This window comes from Sus scrofa, chromosome 1, assembly GCF_000003025.6.
Source record: "Sus scrofa isolate TJ Tabasco breed Duroc chromosome 1, Sscrofa11.1, whole genome shotgun sequence".
In the NCBI taxonomy this organism is placed as follows: Eukaryota; Metazoa; Chordata; class Mammalia; order Artiodactyla; family Suidae; genus Sus; species Sus scrofa.
Genome location: NC_010443.5, coordinates 257,516,423 through 257,540,935, shown reverse-complemented (window position 1 = coordinate 257,540,935; position 24,513 = coordinate 257,516,423). Strand labels below are relative to the sequence as shown.

The window sequence follows — 24,513 nt, the reverse complement described above, 5'->3', positions numbered from 1 at the left end:
CGTGTTCTTATCACTGCCGAACAGAGTATTATAAATCCAGTCTTAGAATACCAAATCCTTTTGCGGCTCGGCCGTTGTGAGGGAATATTAAAAAGGCCGGAGACAGAAATAATCAGTTTCCGAATGACACATTGTCAAATAAAGCATTTCTCACATTATCCCTTTCTTTCCTTTCTCTGTCTCCTTCTCCCTTGCCTGGATATTTGAACAGGGAAAAAAAAAAATAGATTAAAATGGGGCCAGGCTGAATGGAGCGCTAAGTTGGACTTTGCAGAAGGCTCTCTCGCTGGGGTGATTTGGGGATGCTTTTTATTTTTCACCTCTGTTTTTCAGTGTTTGATATTGTGTATGTAAGCAGGCCAGCTGGAGGTGTGAGCATTGGGATAAAGGCAGAGCTGCAAAGAGGGGCCATACAAACTCTGATCAGGTCCCCTCTGGGTCAGAGGTGAGATAGGGACGGTTCGATTTACATTCTTCTGGCAATGTCTAGGCAAGGTTGTAGGCTTCTGGATGTTTATGAAGCACCTTCCTAGGCCAAGCACACCATTTTAGGCTAGATAAGTGAATGCTCAGAAGTGAGAGTAGGGAAACAGTCCGTGAGGTGATTAGGTTATAGCGGTATCACCCGATAATTGACGACTGTGGGATTTGAGAGGGAAGAGGGCACAGCCTCAGCCCAACTTGCAGAGGCCAAGATGCTCCCCAGCTGGAGGTGTCTAGGTGAACTGAGAGGAGCAGGTGAAGAGAAGTGTATCATTTCCTAGCATGGCCAGAACAAATAACTGCATATGGGGGCACTTAGAACAATAGGAATTTATTCTGGCACCATTCAGGAGGCCAGAAGCCCCAAACCAAGATGGAAACAGGGTTTGTTCACTTGCAGGTGCTGAGAGAGAATGGGTCCCATACTCCCCAATAGCTTCTGATGGTTGCTGACAATCCTTGGTTTTCCTTGGCTAGTAGATGCTTTGCCCCAGTCTCTGTCTCCATCTTCATGGGGCTGTGTGTGTGTGTGTCTTCTCCTTACAAGGGCACCAGTCATTGGGTTTAGGGCCCCACCCAATCCAGTATGATCTCCTCTTGATCCTTTACAACAGCAAAGACCCCATTTCCAAATACAATCACCTTCTGAGCTTCTGGGTGGGCATGGATTTGGCGAAGGGGCATTATTTGAACCACTATGGGCAGGGAGTGATTGAGGGCTCCAGGCTGAGTGAAAAACTATTGGGGATGAGCTCAGAGCATCACCCTTTGGGGGGTGCTAATCCCACAGTGTGACTCAAGGTCAGGGCATGTGGAAGGACTTGTGGGGAGGGGAGGCATGGGAAGGAAGTACACACTTAGGCGTGAAGGAGCTTGGGTGCCAGGCTAGGGCTCTGGACATTATTTTGAGGGTGGGGGAGGTGCAGCCAGGAAAGGGTCTTAGGCAGGCGGGGGCAGGTATGAAAGGGTTTGATTTGGGATAGGGGAATAGAGAGGCTGAAAGGCTAAGGCAGGTATTTGTGTACATTTGTGGAGCCAGACCTTTTATCCAGATCTTTTGTTGTTTTATTTAATCCTTCACTTAATCCTTCACATTGGGAACAGTCAGTACATTTTATTATTGAACCTATTACAGCCCAAGGAGGTCAGATATCCTAGCCAGCCTGCCACAGTCAACGGTGAGCAGGGAGGCAGGGACTCCCACGCTGGCCTGTATGCCCCAAGACACCTGGTCACCCCATCATATCACTGCCCCTGACATTGCCCATCCTTACCCTTGCCCGGCTCCACTGAGGGACCAGAGACTCAGTGTAAGCAGCAGAAGAAGAGGAGTGGACTGATCCTGCTCTAGAGAGGCTGCTAGTAGGGAAGGTTCCAGAATGGATGGGATGGGAACACATCTTCCTTACTTCCTGCATGACAGCTTAACGAAACCTCAGACCCATCAGAGGAAGGTAAAACGAATCACCCTGAAGCCTGTGCTGCTTGCAGTCATGCAGAAACCTACCCCTAATGAACAGACTGGGGTTTTTATTTCCAGAACTCACTGCCACTTCTCCAACCTTGTTTGTCTTTGGCTGCCCTAGAGGCGACACTGTCCACATTGGATTTGGCATCAGGTTGTCTCTGAGGCTAGCAGGGCCTCAGCTTGCCACCCCTCAAGCCTTGGCTTCTTCTTAACTTGCTTTCTAAAAAATTCAAGGCTTCTCCCCAAGTCCTCTTCTCCCTCTTGGGCTCCTTGCTTATTCTGCAGCCTTTTTCTCCCCCTCGGGGGTCTGTGTTTGCTCCTGGAGGGTAGACTCACTGGCTGGACACTCTGGCCCAGCCTCCCCTTCCTGGGGACAGCTCCTGCTTCGCCTTTTGCTTGCCCTGGTGGAGAAAGACTGCAAAGAAGTGGGGTCCAGCTCTGCAGGAGTGGATGCATAGTATAGTTTCTTCTTGATTCTGAGTTACTCTTTGGCTTTCCTTGGGAGGAAAATCCCACTAGGACAGAGGTGGGTACATGATTCTCTTGAGTGCCTTGGCTTGTGCACAGCACTTTTCAGTTTTTAAGGGCCAGAAAAGAAGTGTTCAGATTTCATTTGCACAACCACCGTGTGGGTACATCAATGAATACCATAGGTTTACCATGCATCTGACACTGAGCACAAGACTCCACATCCATGAACTCACATCTAACCTCCCTCTATAAGGATGCTTTTTATGCAGTTAGATAAATGAGAAAATTGTGATTCAGACAGGTTCAGCTCCTTGGTCCAAGATTGCCCAGTTTTTACATGATAGCCTGAGATTTTAAGGAAGTCTTTCTGACCCCTAGCCTTTTCCCCTAACTGTATGCTCTACTATTCCAAGTGTTACTAAGTCTGTTTTACAGATGAGTGAATGGAGGGTCCCTGGGAAATTTGAGATCATGCAGTAAATAAACTTGAATTCAGAACCTTTCCCCGCATGCTCTGAGCCTGCCCAACTGCTTATTCAGGGTCTAGGAAGTTAAGGCTGCCCAGTGGTGCTTGAATCATCAGTGGAGCTGCTTACTGTGTCCTAGGTGAGGCCCTCTGAGCCCTCAGGAGCCCAGCCTGGGGATGTCTGTTTCAGTTGGCTAGCGGCCCAGTGAGCCCTTGATTACTGGGATTCTGTTTTGGCCAAGTTTTTACAATAAAATCCTGATCTGTAATGGAAACCGTATGGTGGGTGGCTCAGCTGAGGCAGGTGGCAGCTGAGGTCAGGGCAGGCTGGGGAGGGAGGGCAGGGAGCCTGCATCCCCCAAGGGAAGCTGGATCCAGTGGCCTGGGGTCATATCCAATGAGTCAGAAGACCATTAGGTTAAAGGGATTCTCAAGTTCAGCCCCCAACAAAATGGAGTACAGGAGGTGTGTGGTATCCCTCTGTCACCTCCTTCTGGAAGATCTCTGTGATGGGAAATATGTGCCTGAAATTGCCTAGGCGATTTGAGGAGGCAGAAATGAGGCTGGGCAGGGGCTGACTACGCCTTGGGTGTTCCTGTCCCTTCCTACCCCAGGCAGAACTGTGAAGCCAAGATGAAGTGAGTTTGAATCTCAGCTGCACTCCTTTGGGTAAACACCTCCTGTCTCTGAGCCTCTTTCCTCCCCTAACATAGGACAATGATGCTTACTATGCACACGTATGTAATTGGAATACATTTATTCCAAAGGTAATTGGAAGAGTGTATGTAAAAGTTTGGTACAGATTAAGAAGGATTTGGAGATCCAAGACAAGTTTTGTAGAATGGGAATTTAGGGGCAGAAGATCAATCACTCATTCATTCATTCAACATTAACTATACACTTGCCAAAGGCTGTTGACTGTAGCAATAGCTAACAACCTATGAGCAGTTATATGTGTCTCACAAGGCACTAAATATGCTACAAGCATCTCACGTAGCCTCATGATGACCCATTGAGGTGGCACTGCCCTTATGCAACCAATGAGAAAACCAAGGCTCTGAAAGGTAGTAACCTAGTCAAGGTTACAGAGCCTCTAAGTAGTAGAACATGGACTAAATCTATGTCACTCTGAGGTTACCCACTATGTCAGATACAGCTGGAGGGCTCTGGAAGCAAAGGATGGGGCTTCCTGGCTCCCAGGAGTTCCCTATGGGATTTATGAGCTGATCCAGGGCTGCACAGGTGACCAGGGAGGTTGTTGGGATGTGGTGGGGGGAGAGGCAGTGATGGTTACCATGGACAAGGTGGTTAAGCCTCATCTTCCCAGGTCAGTTTTGGTCCTGGTTTCTGACCACAGGGCCAAACACCCATAATTAGGGTGGGCAGAATAGGGATGAAGGGTTCTAGAACCAGCAGTGCCTGCTCCTTGCAGTGAATGAAATATCCAATTGTGTGAAGATGGAAGGCTGAGTCAGGCCAGAAGATTTCCCCAAGGGTATCCATCTGTGGACCAAAATTAAATGTTTCTCTGAAGAGGCTACATCATGATGTATCCACTGAATCCTGGACTTGAAAACAATATTTTTCCTTCCCATCCTGGGATTCCCTTTTTCCTTTGTGCACTCTCACCATCCTTCTCATTTTTCCTTTCCTTTCCCTTGGTCTGTAGAATCACGATGCTATCAAATAGCCACTGGCTGTGCCGTAAAGAACTAGGTTCAAATCCCTGCTTTACCACATCCCGGCCATTTGTATCCAGCTGGACCTGGGATCAAAACCTGTGTGACTTCAAGCAAGTGACTTAACCTCTCTGAACTACCTTTTCCTCATTTCATTTATGGAACAGAAACTATAATCCCCATCACATAAGACCATCTGGAAGATGAAATGACAATAAGTAAAATTAGAATGGAGAGGGCCTGCTATTGCTTTTATCAAGAGAAAGTGTTCTTTCTGCCCCTTTTTTTCACTCCACTCACCTTTCCTATTATCTCTTCCCTTCACACTCCCCACCTCTGTCTCCTTCCTTTCTTATCTTTGATGCAAAAAACTGACAAGTGATACCCTGTCACACATGATTTCTAGATGCAGAACATTCTTTCTTGTGTGTTCTGTGGAGGGAAGAAGGATTTGTTCTTGTTTTTCTAGGGCTCCAGTGGTGATAAATTACACACACACACACACACACACACACACTCTCTAGCAGATTGCACCTACCCCCACACATATATACATAAATACACATACTTATGGCCTTGTTTGGTTCGAATATTTGTTTTTAAGTTTTGACATCCAGGGAAACCTTCCTGAGGCTCCCACAGTAACTCACTGCCAGTGTCAAGACAAGGGCTGTCAGCTGTCCCTGCATACCTGACCATCTCCTAGTCATTCACCACCCACTCCTCACCCCCTGCGGAGGTGATAAATTCTAGCTTAGTGACCAGAAGGACTTGCAAAAAAAAAAAAAAAAAAAAAAAAAAGAAAGAAAAAGCAAAAAAGATTATTTTTTAAATGTAGTCAGAAGGAGAGCTGAATCATTTTAGTTAAGTAATGTTCTTTGTGGCCTAAACAGGTCTCCTTAACCAGCTGTCACCCCCACACCAAGATCCTATATTCAGGGTTAGTTAACCTCTACCATCGTTGCTGGATGTTATACAAGTAGTTTTCAGAAATTGTCCTTGCCTTCAGTGAGGTCATAGTCAAGGAAGAACAATCAGCCACCTTGTAAGGTTGAAAGACTATAGGCTTTGGAGCTAAAAATCAAAAACCAAAAGCATAAAAAGTGAGGCTCAGAGCTTGCTCTGCCACACAACCCCCAGGTACCAGGTCTCTTGACTTCTTTGCCCCTCTCCCCCATACTGCAAGCCCAGAGCTTACACAGCAGGGACGCCATAAAATGGCTTTGAATCTTCAAGGCAGAAAGCAGGACAGATAGCAACTCAGGAGGCTGCCTCTCTTCATGGGAGATGCTTCTGAAACAAGGGAGGTGAGGAGAATGCAAGCCCTGGACAGTGCCATGGGGAATACAGACCCTGGGGGAGTTCCCAGAGTAGGAGCCATCCTGAGTCTCGTGACTCATGTGAGATATGTTCATAAATACTTTAGCCTATTCCGATTTAATGTATGATGTACAGACTCAACCAAATATTTACCAGGTGGATGTTTTAAAGAAAAATAAACTTCAGTATGCCTTAGGCTTCTGATTAAGGGAACCCGAGAAAGAGGCTTTTATTTTTTTTTTATACTCATTCATTCATTTATTCATTAGCCAAATATTTACGAAGCACCTACTTTGTCCCAGGCTCCCTTGTTGGGAATCAACCTTGAAAAACTAGTGTTTCTGGTAATAAAAAATGTAGATTTTTGCATAAATTTTTTGACTGAATGCTATCTCCCAGCAGGATGAAAGAATGGCTACTATCTCTTGAGCCCTCAGTGGATTCATTCTTGAGATGAGGAAGCAAGGCTGAGAGGGTGTGAGCAGATGTGCTAGGGTCACTCAGCTGGTGGGAGGCAGAGTCAAGATGCAGACATTCATGTGTGTGAAGCCACAGCTCTGACTCTTCCCAGCATTTAGCAGCCTGCATTGCTCTGGCATGACCCTTCTCCATCTCCTTTGCTCCCCATGGCAACTTTACTAAGATAGAAGGGTGGGGTTCTCACTTACTTTTATACATGCAAAAAGCAAGGCTCAGAGAGGTAAAGTAATTTGTCCAGGGTCACGCAGCTTGTTGGTGATAGAGCCAGGTTTGGAAATTGATTCTCTGTGCTGCCTCCTGAGACTCTGAGAGCCAAACCTAGGCACCTGGGCTGTGTGTGGTGGGCAGGAACCCCTCTGGGCATTCCAGCCCCAAGAATAGTGACCCATTTTTCTGTCCTTTCTCACTTGCTGCAGGGTGGCCTCATCGCGTTGCTGCTGCTGCTGCTGGTGTTCACTGTGGCGCTGTATGCCCAGCGCCGCTGGCAGAAGCGCCGCCGCATCCCGCAGAAAAGCGCCAGCACGGAAGCCACTCACGAGATCCACTACATCCCCTCTGTGCTGCTGGGTCCCCAGGCCCGGGAAAGCTTCCGCTCCTCCAGGCTGCAGGCCCACAATTCCGTCATCGGAGTGCCCATCCGCGAAACCCCCATCCTGGATGACTATGACTACGAAGAGGACGAGGATCCTCCCCGGAGGGCCAACCACGTCTCGCGTGAGGACGAGTTTGGCAGCCAGGTGACCCACACGCTGGACAGCCTGGGCCGCTCCGGGGAAGAGAAAGGGGACTTCGAGAAGAAAGGTCAGTCTTCCTTGTCGCATCCCACCTTCTGGGGACATTTGCAGGGAGCTGGGAAGGAGGCACAGGTGCTGGGTGGTTGGGAACACAGGCAGTGACTTATGGGCTAAGCCATTTCTAATTTATGGTCAACTTCTGTTGGATTTTCAGAGTTTATCTTTTCTGGTTCTTCAGTGATGATGGGAGGTGGCAGGGGGTGGAGAGTACCAGGGTTCTTGGAATTGGAGTTTTGAGGAGCATCAGAAGTTATGTAGTCCAACATCTCTCCATGTTGCTTGATTACCTCCCTTGATGGCCTTCTCACTACTCAGGAGAGAGTTCATTTCATTTCCAGACACTAATGTTAGCCATTTTTTTTTCCCCTTCTGAGTTGAAACCTCTTTCCATATCCCTCCACATCCAAAAAGGCAGTGAATCTTATTTTTTTCTTCTCCAAGGCAGCTCTTGGGAAACTTGACTACAGGGGAAAAAAAGTTACCCTGTACCTTTTGGAAATCAGCCTAAGTAAACAGTCCCTGTTTCTTCGGCTAGTCTGATGTGACATATTTTTTGGATGTTTCACCATTTTGGTCATTGTCTTCTAGGCAGACATTCTTATTTATCATGTCTTGGAGCATAACACCAGAACTGACACCCCTCTTCCTCAAGCTGGGAATGCACCAGTGCCGAGCAAAATGCAATTTTCACCTCCTTCTTGCTGGCTGTTGTGCTTCTGTTGATGCAGCTTGAGATCACATTTCCTTTTTTCAGCTATCTCTGTCTGATATTCAGCTTTTTGGTGGCTAAAACCTCTCCCTCTTTTTCTTATTTTTTTTTCTTTTTAAGATTTTTATTTTTTCTCTTATAATTAGTTTACAATGTTCTGTCGATTTCTGCTGTACAGCAAAGTGGCCCAGTCATATATTCATATTCATATATATATTTTTTCTCACATTATCCTCCATCATGTTCCATCACAAGTGACTAGATAGAGTTCCTTGTGCTGTCAAGCAGGACCTCATTGCTTATCAACTCCAAATGCATTGGTTTGAATCTTTGAACCCCAAACTCCTCTCCTTCTTTTTTGTGTCTGCTGTTACAAAGACCTATTCCCTTTGTTCTGCTGGGGGATGGTTGATTATTTGGATGCAAGAGTAGGATGTGTTTATATTGGTCTTTATTAAGTGTCTGTGGCTCCAGCTTGTTTATAGATGAGATCTGGCTATTTTTCCTGTAGATAAATGCTACAAAAGTACTGTTCTCTTTTTCCCATCCTATCTTTATGACACTGAGTGATGGTGATGAGTTAAAGGTTTGGCCTGGGGGTCCCAGTGTTTGAAGTACTCCTCTCTCTGAGCCAAGAGGAACTCTCATCATTGCTTAACCCAGCTGAGAACTCTACATGCTTCTCTTCTGCCTCTAAGGGGTTGCCTCTCTGATCTGCCTTTCTGTGATGCATAGTGGGCAAATAGGGACACGGGGGACTTCTCAAAAAGGAGACATTTAGGTCAAGCTTAGAAACCCAGGGAGGGAGAAGAGCGATACAGTAGGTGAGTGCATAGGTTCTGGACTTGTCTGGCTCTGAGTTCAAGTCTTATCTCCTTTATTTACTGGATGTCCTTGGAAAAATGGAAATTCAACCCTCCAAGCTTCAGATTCTTCATGGAAGGAGTCTTGGAAAGATTAAATATATATTTTTAAAAAATATGTTCAGATACCTAAGCCAGGGCCTGTTACCTGGTGCGTGCTGAGTCCCTGAGAGCTATATTTGTAGACATCAGGCCCTCGGTCCTAACTCATTTCTCAGACTCTCCCTGACCAGCTCCGTGTTCCTCTCCAGCCTCCCTCAAAGTGCCAGCCACCATGGTCTGCCCACGTCCCTGAAATGGCTGTGTTACTGGCCTTCTCCACCACTATCTTTCCTGTCTTGGAACTGTTGGTTTACCGACAGTCTCCCCAGTTCTTTGCTGTTGCAAGTGTTATTTATCTTTTGTTTTTTTTTTGTTTTTTTTTCATGAGATGTCTCATCTTTGAACAAGAATGGTCCATACTTATTTCATCTCTTCCCATCCTACAGTGCCTACCTGGCAGAATACCTCACCTAGAAGGCATGGGGAGTGTCAGGCAAGACAGATGACCCTAGAGAGGAAGGTTGTTAGAGAGCAGTGCCATCAGGCCAGAGCATCCTGCTCCTTTCGTCTAAAACGGAAAAGTCTCTTGGCTACGGTAGAACCCATCTTGTCATTGACCCAGATTTGGGCTTTTGCAGTCTGATTTACCACCTTTCTATCCTTATGTGGAAAATGGGTGAATAAACGACCAGCCTGCCCATGTCATAGCTTTGTTGTGGGGATTCAATGACAAGTGCACTGCAAACACTGAGGTTTTCCTAGACTGGGATTTGTTTTTTCCACAGCAGAACCTTCCCCAGTGTAGCTGAGAGGAGAGACCCACTCCCTCCTCCAGCTCCTGGAACAGGTTGTAATTACTTTGGGCTTATCACTGTTCAGGAATATGTAATAATCTGTTATTACTGTTTTAGTTATCATATCAGCTATAATCAGTTATGACCAACAAGTTTCTCTTTCTTTCCCCCTCACTAGGATATTTAAAAAATTTTTTTCAAATTGAGTTATAAGTAACACATAACATTGTGTTAGTATCAGGTATACAACGCAATGATTCAATATTTGTGTATATGGAGAAATGGTCACCCCAATGTCTATTAACATCTATGGCCTCACGTAGTGACCTTTTTTCTTGTGATGAGAACTTATAAGATCTCTTTTAGCAACTTTTGAATATACAATAGGGTATCATTAACTCTGCTCACCATGCTGTACACTGCATCCCCATGACTTATTTATAACACTTGGAGATTTTTGAGAGCAAGGGCAGTGTTCCTTATCTTTGTTTCACTAGCATCCAACATAGTGACCAAGGCTTAAAAGAGCTCTGAAAATACCTATTGACTGAATGATTAACACAACTCATCAGTCATTTGGTGATTGGATAAATTCAAGCACTAGTTAGAGTCCAAAATTCTCAGTTCCGGGCCTCAAGCTGTCTTACCATCCTCAGATCTGGGGACCTTAGAAACCAGAGGGTTGGCAGAGGCCATCAGTAGTGATGACCAGAACCCAGCAGAAAGTAGCCAGTGGTTGGGAATGAAAACCCAGGAAGAATCATTGATGTTAGGTGAGTAGCCAACAGAGCAGAGCCAAGAAGCAGCTAATACTGGCAGATTCCTTCCCCACGTCACCCCGCCACTTCCACCGAGCTCCAGACAGAGAACAGAAACCATCTTCAAAATGGGGAAGCAAGGTGATGGAGGAAGGTCACTGCCAGTGATCTTGTTTGACCTTTTCTCCTCCCTTCCTTCCTTCCTTCTTTCCTTCCTTTCTCCTCTTTTCTCTCCCTCCTTTCCCCGTCCTCTTTCCTTTCCTTCATCCCTTTCCCCTTCCCTCCCGCCTTACCGACTCCAACAATCTGGAAGGCAATATAGCAATAAAGACTCTGCACCAGGAGGCAGAACGATACAGAAATAGAGTTTACCTCCTAGCATTATTAGCTCTTTGACCTTGGATAAGTCATGCACTCCTCTCCTATCAAAGGGCCATGGTACGAGTATTCTACCTTGCACTGTGGTTGGGAAACTTAAATGAGGTAACACAAGGAAAGAGTCTGGTACACAGGAAAGGTTCAGTACTCACTTCTGTTATTGTTATTCACATCATCAGTCTTCAGAGTGGTCACGCTGTACCAGAGGGTGGAATAGAGATGAGGAAAGCATGACAGTAAACCTCCTGGGAGAAGAAAGGTGTGTGGGGGTGGGAGGTGGGGAGGTGGCTAGGAACCTGTAAGGTGAAACTCAGATATTCCTGGATCTCTCCGTGCCACACAGCAAGGATGTGGCAGCATCCAGGTAAGAGCCCCAGCCTCCTGGCCAGAAAGTACTCTTGCTATAGCTGTAGCTGTTCTGTTATGCTCAGAACAGCCCCCATGGCATTGTGGTGACAGCCCCTGCCACTGGGGGTTAGGGCCTTTTGGGTCTTATGTTCCTGAAAGAGAACACAGTCTTGCCATTTCAGCTGCTGGACATTCCAGTTATCCATGTGCATGAAGGGTAGGTGCCTGACTCTTGAATGACAGAGACAGCGCAGGGGACAGTACTAAAGCCAAAGGATAGAGAGGACTGACTTCTGAGAGGGAGGGGGAGGTTCTCTGGCTTCCGATCCCCATGGGGTCCTCTAGGGTCTGCACATGTTCAGGCCTCCCATTGTGTGATGGCTTAAAAATGACCCTGTCCCTTGGGTGTTCTTTCAAGCAGAATTCCATCTCAACTGTAACAGAAGCAGATTCTTATTTTCTAAAATCTCAACTTTAGATGAGAAGCATACAAGAGAAATCTAAAGAGGATGAGGAATGAATGCATGAGAAATAAGACCCAGTCCTTGCAAGGCAGGACCCGCAAGGAGGAGATTGGCTTGGAACCCCACCCTTGAGTACACTGGCTGTGTGGCCGTGGTGAACCTCTCAGCCACCTGCAAATCCATGCCTTCATCTCATCTGTTTTCACCTGACCACATTATTTTTCTCATGTTCCTCTGGATTGGCTTTAAATCACAGTGCAATTTGAAATAAAACCAAGCATTTCATTTTATACTGTTTCCCAGCTGCTCTTAGATCCAATAAGGGGTTAGGGTGGGGGCGGGGGGACCTAGGCAAGGACGTACATACTTTTCCACTTTCCCTGACTCTAGGCAGGATAATGGCCACCCTAACCATGGGGAGGTGGCAACTTGGGGTTGTACTTGAAGCATTTTGGTCCCCGAGTTCCTGGGCCCGCTTGCCTGGACATAGGAGGGATGATTCTCCTAATAGATTGTGGAATGTGTGATAGCAGCAGCTCAGAGCAAAGGTGTTTCTGCTGCCTCGGGTGACCCTTGTAGAGAACCATGAGACTTTCTTTTAAGGGGGGACCTGGCAACTGCTATGCATTTTTTCCAGAGTGGGCAGGTATCAGAGGCTGGGCAGCCCATGTAGAGGAACCCCAAAGGCCTTTGAAATTCCATAGCCAATGGCTAGTCCCAGCTGCACCTCTCACACTTAGAATCTGTCCGTTGATTCAAACTGCCTCATCATACTTGAGTGCCATCAGCCTGCTTTGCAGCTTGGATCTGCAGATCGTGGATGGGGCAGTCTGGAGAGCAGAGGGAGAATGTTTCATTACCAAGAGACAAGAGCTTGAGCTCCCAGACCTCAACAGCACTGTCCTGAGCAGGCTAATGTTCAGCAGATACACACCCACATGGGCATACCCTTTGTTAAGTGTTGCAATCCTTCTGTGCTAGTCAATAAGATGCTCACTTCCCTGAGTGCCTCCGCCCCCCCTGCCCCTGGGTGCCCTGCTGCTGCCTGGCTATCCCAGCCCTTCTCAAGGGCCCTCTCGAAGCCCCCACCTTCCGGGAACAGGGTGGCTTTAGACTGCTTCTCCAGGATGATGACTGGCACCCCATCTTGCTGGTTAGTGTTCTGTGCCTTAGAAGTTCTTAGGTATCACAAATAGAATATCACCCTTGATATCACCTTAGCAAGTTGCTAGGAATTTAATCATGTCAATACGTGACTGCTCAATGCTGCATTGGGTGCATAACAGAAACTTGGCGCATTTTAATTCCAATTCTCCTTATCCATCCTTAAATTTATGTTTCCCTTTCCTGAATATTATGCATGGAAGCTCAAGGAAATTAAAATAACAAATTTATCACTTTATCAAGGGACAGGGTAGGGGATGGCTGAAAGGATATTGGGTTTTCTTAATTTTGTTTTATTACTGTGAAAGAAATGCATACTATTTGTAAAAGAGGGGTGGGACAGGTAGGAGGGAGAGACAGAGGAGGAGAAAGATAAAGAGAAAAGGAGAAAGAAAAGAAAGAGAGGGAGGAAAAGAGGAAGGAAGAAGTCTGAGTTGTATGAAGCAATAACTAAAATTCTTGCCACTGTCTTATCCATTTTATCCCACTGCTGGGACCCAAAAGCTTTGATAATAATTTGATTTATATTTTTCTAGCATATTTACCAACATGTGCATATATAGACTATATACACATGTGTTTATATATATATATGTATGTGTGTGTTATAAATATAGATATACAGATGTATGCATTCTGCACCCAGATATGCACTAATACGTCCATCTCAGCCATCTATATCATTCTGCAGTAATTTCATAGTTTACCAAACAATGTATGAAAGCATCTTTCCATGTCAGCCCAGCGTACCTGTCTTCTTCTTGAAAACTGTCCAGGATGCCATCCTATGACCATACTAAACACACCAGCATTTGTTTTACTTCCCATTTTGCTGGCCATTATCTCAATTTGCTGCACTTACAATGCATCTAAACATCCCTGTATGTGTGTGCGCATACAAAGACACACACACACACACACACACCTGCATATATATTTTTGCAAAATTTGAGACAACTTCTGTAAACCAGATGCCTAAAAGCAGAATCTCTGCATTAAAGGGGTACACATTACATATTTGTAATTCCAAATTACACATTTACAGTTTTGGTAAGTACTGCCATGTTTATTCACTTTTAAATTTATTTTACACTTTTAAGGGGGCCTGTATATTCTCTCCCACTACCCCATCACAATGATAGTTCATAGGTTAGCCAGGTCTTTATCTGCATAGCTGCCATGATTTTATTTTTATTTTTATTTAATTTAATTTTATTCTGTTTTATTTTATTTATTTTTTGCTTTTTAAGGCAACAGCCATGGCATGTGGAGTTTTCCAGGCTAGGTGTCGAACAGGAGCTGTAGCCACTGGCCTACACCACAGTCACAGGAACTCAGGATCTGAGCCGCATCTGCAACCTACACCACAGCTCATGGCAACACCAGATCCTTAATCCCTGAGTGAAGCCAGGAATCCAGCCCCAACTTTATGGTTCCTAGTCAGGTTTGTTTCTGCTGCACCACTACGGGAACTCCAGTTGCCACGGTTTTAAGTACACAATTTTCTCTTTTGATAATTTGTTTCTAATTAACATCCGTCCAAGTTACTTTATTTTTTATTTTTTGGTCAGGAACTGGTCTTCATGGTTACCATGAACAATGACTCTTTGGTGAAGTGATACCAAATAAAGGATTTTTGTTTTTCTGTTGCTCTCCCACTTCAGTTCAGGACCGAGAGTAGAAAATGAAGTAGCATCAAATATCAGCAGTGACCCACAGTGATAGATGGGGAGGGGTCAAGTTCTCTCTAACGTGGACCAGTGGGCTAAACCTTACTGTTGCTCAAGATTGCAGGCGGGAAAGTCTCAGGGTGAATGGGACCCTTGTTGAGAGGATGGGGAGGGTGGGGTTTTATCAAGTCCCTATAGGAGCCTGGCTACTGGCCTGTACATTATCTGTTATCCCATCAAGCCATTTGTAATTAATCCAGAAGGGAAGGTGGATGTAAGGCTTGGCTAGAAAACCAGTGCTGTTGCTGCTGATGATAAAGACGATGGCTGACCTCCACTTAGTGATAACCACTGTTGGGGAACTTTCCATGAATGATGTCTTTGACACCTCACAACAACCCTAGGAGTCATGTACTGATATTTCCCCCACCTCACAGAGGAGGAGATTGCAGCTGAGAAAGGTTAAATAACATGTTCATAATCACACAGGGGAAGGTAGGTGAGCCAGGTTGAAACTCTAGGATGAGAGCCATCATGGTAAGGGACAGAGCTGGGATGTGAACCCCCAACACCCCTCTGAATTGTCTGATCCTCGGGAAGGCACCAAGCCGCCGCAGTCCCAGGGAGAGCTGATGCGGAGCACCCATGCGCTTGCTTCATGCACAAATATGGAAAGAAACAGGGAACTAATATCTCCAAGGCAGGGTGCTGCCACCCAGAAATTCTAAATTTGCAGAAGAGACTTTGCAACAGGGAGATTCCAGTTCTTTGGGGTGTTTTGAGTGGTCCCCCATGTTTGGTGCAGAGAACTCATGTTTGGTGTCAGTAAACAGTCTAGGGTGACAGAGAAGTTGAGGAGCTGTTTATTAACTCACCCTTCTGACATCCCCTGTGAATGCCATGCAAATGTCACCTTTGCACAGTGCTTAGGACATTTCAGAGCTCTCTCATAGTCAATACCTTATTCACTACCGTGTCTTGGTGTTCAGACTTCTTCATGCAGAGGCTCTCGCCTCATTCCAGCCCCCTCATCTTCACCCTCTGCTCCTGTAGTCCCTCTTAAGCCACTTTGGTCTTCCTGCCATCTCATTCTTACATACCTGCCTGCATACCTGCCTCCCCTCCCCACCCCTACCCCCTTCCAATCTCTACACCACATATATTCTGTTAGGATGATCATAAACATCCCATGCTTAAAATTTTGCAGAGTTCTCACTGCTCTGGATGCTCACCCTCTGTGCTTCATCTACAATGGGCTCCTGTCTGTTCTTCAAACTTGCTAAGTTTCTTCCATCACAGACCATTTGCATATGTCATGATTATCGTCTGAAAAAAAAAAAAAATGAAATCCTACTCTTTCCTTCTCCAATCTGTCATGACTATTTCCTGCTCATCATCTGGTCTCAGTTGAAATCCTGCTTCTTCAGACAAAGCTCTTTTTCCCTCTGCGTTCCCTATGTCTTCTGAAATGGCACTTTTTTATCATTTATATCAATTAGATATTTTATTTCTCTTACCAAACTCAGAGTTCCATGAGATCAGGTGCCAGGTCTCTTTGCTCTGTTCTATACCTTACAAAGTGACTGGTGCATAATAGATGTTAAGCTATGTGTTGGGTCAATAGATGGAGAAATGGATGAGTGAATGAATGGTTAGGTGGCTATCTTAGAGGCTGGTAACCTCTGAATGGACTCTTTACCCTTTTTCTGGACTGTACAAACTCTGTCTAGTATTTTCAAATCAGTAGATTGCTGAATCTTCCTATCTCACAAGGAAGAAATTATTATCAAAATTTGGAGAAGTTTTCATTGTGGCTCAGCAGGTTATGGACCCAACATTGTCTCTGTGAAGATGTGGGTTTGATCCCTGGCCTTGCTCAGTGTGTTAAGGATCTGGCATTGCTGTAAGCTGCAGCATAGGTTTCAGACATGGCTCAGATCTAGTGTGCCGTGGCTGTGGGTAGGCCTTCGCTACAGCTCAGATTGGACCTCTGACGTGGGAACTTCCATATGCTGCAGGTACAGCCGTTAAAAAAATAATAATAAAAAATAGAGATCATCTCAAAGTTATACAGCTAAAACTAATGGAATCTTAATTCGAACCCAGCTTTATCTAATTCCCATATCCAAGCATGTTCAGAAGATAACACAAAATGCGTAACCCTGTCCATTTATTTAAACAGGAAAAGTAAAACATGGGCCTAGGTGCTAGAAAGCTAAGTCTTTGAGTTGTGTTTATCACAGGTGTTGAACACCAACAATGAGAGATATATTTTGCACTGTAGCCACGCACATGTTCTGTTTCTAAAATTATGGTTGACTTGCAATGTTTCAGGTATACAGCAAAGTGATTCAGTTATACATACATATACATTTTTTTCAGATTCTTTTTCATTATAGGTTATTACAAGACATTGAATATAGTCCCTGTGCTATACAGTAGTCCTTATTGTTTACATTTTACATGTAATAGTATGTGTCTGTTAATCCCAAATTTCTAATTTATTTCTCCCTACCTTTCCTCTTTGGTAGCCATAAGTTTAGCTTCTATGTCTATGAGTCTTTCTGTTTTGTAAATAAGTTCATTTGTATCATTTTTTTATATTGTACATATAAATGGTATCAAATGATATTTATCTTTGTCTGCCTTTCTTTGCTTACTACGATAACCTCTGGGTCCATCTATGTTGCTGCAAAAGGCATTATTTCATTCTTTTGACTGAGTAGTATTCCTCAGGCATACTGCATCTTTACCCATTCACCCGTGGATGGGCATGTAGGCTGCTTCCATTCGTAAGTAATGCTACCATGAACTTCGAGGTGCAAGTATCTTTTCAAATTAGAGTTTTGGTCTTTTCCGGATATATGCCCAAGAATGGGATTGCTGGATCATATAGTAACTCAATTTAAAATTTTTTAAGGAACTTTCATATTGTTCTCCAGAGTAGCTGCGTCAGTTTACACTCCCATTGACAGTGTAGGAAAGTTTCCTTTTCTCCACATTCTCTCTACCATTTATTATTTGTAGACTTTTAAGTGATGGCCATTCTGACTGGTATGAGATGGTATCTCATTGCTGTTTGGAATTGCACTTTTCTAATAATTAGTGTTCTTGAGCATCTTTTCATGTGCCTTTGTCCATGGATATGCCTTCTTTGGAGACACATATTCTTGTGAATGCATGTGTGTATGTGTGTGTCTATAAAATAAATTTGGCAAAAGAATTCTTCCTTTATTACATGTGACATGCTCTCATTTTTCTATTCATTTTTTTTTTTTGTCATCTCGTTGATGCCGGTGTGAACCACTGAATTGATTTCACAGTTTATGACCAATAAGTTGGTCATAACCTGAAGTTCAAAGACCTTCCAAGCCTCAGAGAGGCTATGTTGTGTTGGAATATCTATAGGGGAACAGATCCCTGATCTCTTGGTCTGCGAAAGCTTCCTGGAGGTGTTCCTTGCCTGGAGATTTGAGATAAGTAGACTCAGGGCAAGGGGTTGATGGAGGAACCAGGAACCATGCCTGAAGCAGGCAGGGCCCATATGATAGCTTTGTCTTACCCACTACCCCCATGGCCAACCTGATGGTGTTTTTCACCCAGCCCTCTGACCCCGTCATCTTCATACTTTATCTTGCAACTGCTCAGCCTGTCCTCCCAACAGAACCTTTACGTCTCCTCTGTCTTCTTTCCTCGTATACCTTCTCTTCTACCCCTCCCACCCCCCCCCATCCCCTACCGCTGATGTTCTCCCACTCTGCTCCCTGCCAGGAGAGCCATCCTTTAAGCCACAGCTCTTCACCTCCCTCTTCCCAGATGCCCTAGGGCCCCAGTGTTGCTTCTCAAAGGGATTGGGGACACTTTCTCAACATTAGCACCCATTTTGACAGTGCCTTCAGGGTGCCACCTGGGCTACCTGGGAACAAGAGGAAAGTAGAATGGGCAGCATTGTTTTAACCAGAGCAGGGCTGCTCTAAACTGGTTCACACACTGGGATTCCACTTAAGATTACTTTTTGTTTTTTTACTTTTTAGGGTCACACGTGCTGCATATGGAAGCTAGGGGTCAAATCAGAGCTATAGCTGCCAGTCTACACCCCAGCCACATCAAGGTAGGATCCGAGCCATGTGTGTGACCTATGCCACAGCTCACAGCAACTCCAGAGCCTTTATCCCCTGAGCAACGCCAGGAATCGAACCGGCACCCTCATGGTTACTAGGCAGGTTCATTTCCACTGTACCACAACAGGAATGCCAACATTATTTTTGAAAGATGGACTCTCCAGCATAAAAAGAAGAAAGGCGTGGACATGACTTTCTTCCAGCAAAGTGGCCTGATGTCCTTATACCAAACTGCTTCTCCCCTTTCCTTGTTCAAAGCACTTTTTGAAGTCTGTGTCGGCAGCTGTTCCAGAGGCTGTGTGGTGTGCCTTCTCTTTCCTGCACCCGCTTCTCGGCCGTCAGCCAAAAGAGACAGACTGACATCTTTTAGTCCCTGCATCTTCTCTTTAGGTATACCCCCCACCCCTTGCTACTCAGGCATTCATTCACTCATTCCTTCACTCAGTCTGATCTTTACTGAGTACCTACTAGGCACAAAGCACTGTGTAGAATGCCAGAGATGCAAAGTGAAAGGGGAAATGGTTTTCTCCAGCTGCTCACAGTTTAGAGGGGTATAAAATAGGAATAGCCGCTTTATTTTATATAGTCCTTTCACATTCATAGAATGGCTTCATAAACATTACATGATAAACTCTGGGGTGTTCCTGAACCCTTTTGAGAGATAAGGAACCTTACTTGGAGAGAATTACATCTCTGGTCCCACAATACAGAGTGAGTGTGGTGGTGAAGCTCCCCTTAAAACTGCGAGTTCAAGTTCACTACTCTCATTTTGCCACATTGTATCTATCCCTGCAGTATCCCCCTAGGCGTTTGGCAAGCATCTTGTTACATCCACGTTGCCTTCCCACTCTTCATTTTAAAGATCACAAAGTCCTTGTCTGTGGAAGTATTCACACAAGACTGGGTAGCCATTTGTCAAGGATGGTGTAGCAGGGTTGGAGATTAGACACAATTTAAGTAATCTTGTAAAATTTGAACAAAGGGAGCAAAAATCTGTGTTTGAAAATAGTTCCCTTCAAACGCGCTAGCCTAGGAAGTGTTCAGGACTGACTTTTTTTTCCCTTTTTGTTTGAACTCCAGCTGATCACTTGTAGCATGGTAGAAAGTTCATTTCCACTCCAGTTAATCTTACCACGTAGTGGAGTTCACCAGCCTCGGAAGGCCAGACCCTGACAACAAAGCTTTTGGACTTTGATTTCTAAGCCCCTCCCCTCTTAGAGCTTGGCTCTGGCGCCCAAGTGCCTAAGGATGGCGAAGTGGAGGGAGCAGTGCCTCCAACAGACAGGAGCTCCTCTTCCCCAGACAGCCATCCTCTGAGCTGTCTCCACATGCTCTAAAATAAGATATAGACAGAGATTTGTCATGGAATCACAAACAGGAATGTCACCAAAGCTGTCACCAGAGCCCCTTAAAATGTCACTTCCCGGCATTAATTGCCACGATAGCAAAACAAATGGGCCTTCTCTGAACATTTGCTCTCTCCCCCCGTGCCTCGTGATCCTCTCCCTACCACCCTGTCTCCCTTCTCCCCCTCCTCCCTCAGAGGCCCCCCTCCTCTTTGTCTCCAGGGACCCTCCGGGCATTCTGACTTGATTAGACTGTGCCTGGCAAGGCAGCCCCACCGCACACTGACAGATGAGGGTGAAGAAGGTTTGATAAATGTCAGGGGCTGAAGAGACTGTTCCTTGATTGATCAGAGCTGGAGCAATTTCCCAGCAGTCAGGGGACTCTGTACCTCCCACCCTGCTTTCTCTTGAAATGGCTGGAGATCACCCAGTGGGAGCTGCCTGTCACCCTGTAAGTCCAGGAAGCTCTGCCTCATGTCTCCCAAAGGAACCCAGTCTGCCTCTGGCTTTCATAGCCACGTCCACCTTGGGGATGCAATGAATCACTATCCTTATCCACAATTATGATTGGTCCTTATTTTTCCCAATGCTTCCTAATTGTAAAAGTTATATATGATTAATGTGGAAAGCTTTAAAAAAAATCAAGTATAAATTAGCATTTATCAGAATATCTCATCAAATAGCCACAGTAACTTGCTACATTTTTCTTTTTTATTTATTTATTTATTTTTTGTCTTTTGTCTTTGTTGTTGTTGTTGCTATTTCTTGGGCCGCTCCCACGGCATATGGAGGTTCCCAGGCTAGGGGTTGAATCGGAGCTGTAGCCACCGGCCTACGCCAGAGCCACAGCAACACGGGATCCGAGCCGCGTCTGCAACCTACACCACAGCTCACGGCAACGCCGGATCGTTAACCCACTGAGCAAGGGCAGGGACCAAACCCGCAACCTCATGGTTCCTAGTCGGATTCGTTAACCACTGCGCCACGACAGGAACTCCCATTTTTCTTTTTTAAAATCATCTTTTATATATTGAAAGTGAAAACTTGTGTTATTTTGTATCTTACACTTTAATTGAATACCATATCGTAAGTATTTTAACACATTTATCATTCTGTTGTATAACTCATGATTTCTTCATGGACATTTCCATGGCTTTTTTCCCTTTGCTATTTTATTTTCATTATCAACAAACATTTTTTTTTTTTTTGGACTTAAATTTTTTTTCACCACACTGTTTCCTTACCTCAAGGTATACTCCCAGAAATGGAATTACTGGGTAAAATGATCTGAGCGTTTTAGACTTCTTGACATATGTTTAGCTTAACATCCTTGTGTCAGGAAGTCTCAGTAAACATTTGTTGAGTAAGGAAACATTTGTTCACCTACATTTTCATGTATTCATTCAACAAGCTTTAATTAAGTACCTACTATGTGTCAGGCCCCCAGGGCACTGTGAATAAAGCAGTGAATAAAACACATACAAATTGATTTCTATTAAGCATTCTATTGAGTATGGAAAGACCATAAAGAAATGCATAAGACCATAGACGTATGTAAATATATATAACTAAATATTAATATTTTATAAAAATAAATAACAATGATATGAATATACTATTATTTATCATATCAAATGGTGACAAGTATAAAAGAGAAGCAACAAAAGAAGGAAGAGGATTAGGACCCTCAGGAAGAGTCTCCTTATGAAGTAATATTTGTGGACTAGTCATAGTATATGGAGAAGTAAGCCATCTGATATTTGAGGAAAGAGCCCTTCAGGCAGAGAGAATAGCAAGTGCAAAGGCCCTGTGCTGGAGGCATTTAGGAACTGGAAGGAGCAGTATGAGGAAGATGGCAGTCGAATAAATTGGGTCACAGAATTACTGAAAAGCAGGTCAGAATCGAACCTTATCTGTTCGTAGTAATTTTGAGGTCTTGAACCAGTCACTCATTTCTCTAAGCCAGTGGTTCTCAGCCAGGGCTGATTTTGTCACCTTGTCCCCCTTACTGGCGACATCTGGCAGTGTCTGGAGACATTTCTTTTTGTCATGACTGAGGAAGGGGTGGAAAACACTGATGGTCTGTAGTCCTTGGAGACTGGGGGTGCTGGTAAACATCCTGCTGTACACAGCAGTGCTCCCCACAATAAACAATGGCCCAGCTCAAACCATTAGGAGTGGCATGGTTGAGAGGTGCTGCTCCAAGCCTTAGTTGTTACACTGGTAAAGTGGAGAAGCCGACTGCACAAGAATGTGGGAGAACCAAACAATTATGGAGGTGAATGCTCTTTATAAACTAACACACTAGACACATATAGGGCGGTAATGTTGTTGCATTGTTGTTTTGATTTTTTGGTTTAAAAAAATGTTAAATCATCTGTAAGGATTTGTTTCCAGTGAACTACCTCAGGGCCTTTGCATCACTAAACAGTACCTCCCCCCCAGGTATTCTTCAGTTACCTCCCAGTCTTTCCTTATCTTACCTTGTCATTGAGGCCATCTCTGGCCACCCTGCATGAAACAGCATAATGTCCCTGACTGCACATACCACGCTTTCTCTTCTTCCTGTCTCTCCTCTTTTTCTTCCATCATTTGATTCATTGCTTATATCTGCCTCCCCCCAGGAATTTTGTCTTTTTTGTTCAATGCTATGCATTTGTTGTTGAGAACATTGCCTGGCACAAGGCAGACAACAGGTAAATAACTTCTTGAAAGAATGAATAAATTGAATGAGTCAGTGAGTCAACGCATGGCTGACACTGAGTATTTTCATTCAGCTTATTTAGGTTTCAAAAAACAGTCTGTTTGGCTTAGCTGATGGGGGTTTATTTTTAGTGGCAATAGGGGTAATATTAGGTAGCCTGTATGGACCAAGCTCTGTGATCAGCACTCAATAAATACTCACACGTTTTAATCCTAAAGGAAAAAAGAAAAAAAAAAAAAGGCATGATTAGTTCCTCTAATTGTCCCCCCTCTGCCCCAACCCCTGGATCAGATAGGGCAGCTGGGGCTGGGAGAACTCAGGTAATTTGCCCAATATCACATGCCAGGAGTTGTTTCAAGGTCTGCATGACCTTGAAATGTTTGTTTCTCACTCAAACTCTGCTTCCTTTACTGTTGGAGAACACAGGGTCCGGGGACAATCATAAAACAGCCTCAGGCTTCATGGAGAAAGAGCCATTGTTAGGGTGTAATGAAAGCTGGCACATTGTTTCTGCTTTGAGCAGCTCCAATAACTTCATGAACCGGCGTCTCTCTCTGCGACTGCTTTGCTTCCATCTGGTGTAGCCTTTCTCTGTCCCCTGAGCTGTGCATGCCCATGGCTTCTACTGCCTCACAGCTTCTGCCACTGGCTCCTCTCTGGTCCTTGTAAGATTATATACTCTCTGTCTCTACCTTCTGTCTCCTGTTCCAATAGCGTAGAGACCATCTATGGAATCCGATATGAATGTGCTAATGGGCCAGTCCTCACACCAGGCCATGGCACCACCCACCCATGAATCTGGGGCTGCCTGTCTCTCTTCAGAGGTGGTCTGGTCCCAACCGCTTTGCCAGGATGGTGGAGTCTCAGAGTCCCCAGCAAGGGGACTGAAGCAGGCATCTGTGGGTATGGCAGACCCTCAAAGCCTTATGTCCTGTCCAGAACAGTGGGGAGTCCATCTGCTCAGAGCAGGGCTGCTGTGCTTGCTTCACAAGAACTTGGTTTTGAATAGCTCAGTTTAGCAAAGAGATAAATCAGAGAGTGACAGATTATTTTCCTAAATGGTTCTTTATTTTACAAAAGCATTCACCACAGGGTCCCTTTCAGTATCAAGAGCCCTATCAGCACATGTAAAAGAAGGTAGGATTAACCAACTTTTACCCTGCCAAAATATTTAAACCCAAGAAAAACCATGATGGCGTGGCTTTCTAGGAAAAAGCCAGCAGCATGGTGATGGCTTTAGAAGAGGGCAGATGTGGGTCAGAATCATGTCCCCACCTAACAACTTGATTTTGAACAAGTTAGTTAACCTCTTTAAGCCTCAGATTCTGTGAGACTGATTTAATAATTGTGTAAGATTCCTAGGGTTGTTTTGAGAATGAAATCCAATAACATATGAATAGCTTTGTGCAGAGGCCACTTGCCTTAAATATTAATGATCTTGGGAAAGTCCTATTTCCTTCCTGAACCTCAGTCTTCCCAACTGTGTAGGGAGCAGCTTGGACCCTGGCCATTCAATTTCCACCCCTTTCACTGGAATTCTGGGTGAGTGGATATACATATGGCATGGGGCAAGGGGAAACTGACCAGAACTCAGTGTCACATGCTTAGCTGGTATGTATGGAGCTGGGAGAGGTTACTAGAAAAACCAAGAGGTCTTTAAGAGGAAGAGAAGAAGACTTTCTCTCAGGAAAACCCTTATCTCCTCATATCTCCTTGTATGGAAATGATGCAGAAAGAAAAGGCACCAGTTACTCACTTTCTAACTGGGCTAATAGGTGGCAGAGGCCAGTCTCGAGCTTCTTTTTATAGCTTCCTGGCTCCAGGACTGTTCGCTAAGTGACCCAGGGAGGTCGGCAGAGAGATATCACTTCCTCATCATTTCCTTGGTGAATGAAGCCTCCGGAGACCAGATGCATCCACTTCATTATAATTATGTTAAGTGCCGCCTGATTGGAGCTGTGCATCACCCCCGGAAAGCAGCCTTGCCCACT

The 24,513-nt window shown here is 44.8% G+C and overlaps 1 protein-coding gene across 6 annotated transcripts in view; it reads left to right on the top strand.

Moving 5' to 3' along the window:
* Positions 1 to 24,513, top strand: part of ASTN2 (astrotactin 2) — a 915,211-nt gene that overhangs the window by 199,741 nt on the left and 690,957 nt on the right. For all 6 annotated transcript variants that reach the window (XM_021074502.1, XM_021074486.1, XM_021074494.1 and 3 more), the window contains exon 3: positions 6,784 to 7,168. In XM_021074502.1, the coding sequence (XP_020930161.1) occupies positions 6,784 to 7,168 (385 nt within the window). The remainder of the gene's footprint in view (positions 1 to 6,783; positions 7,169 to 24,513) is intronic.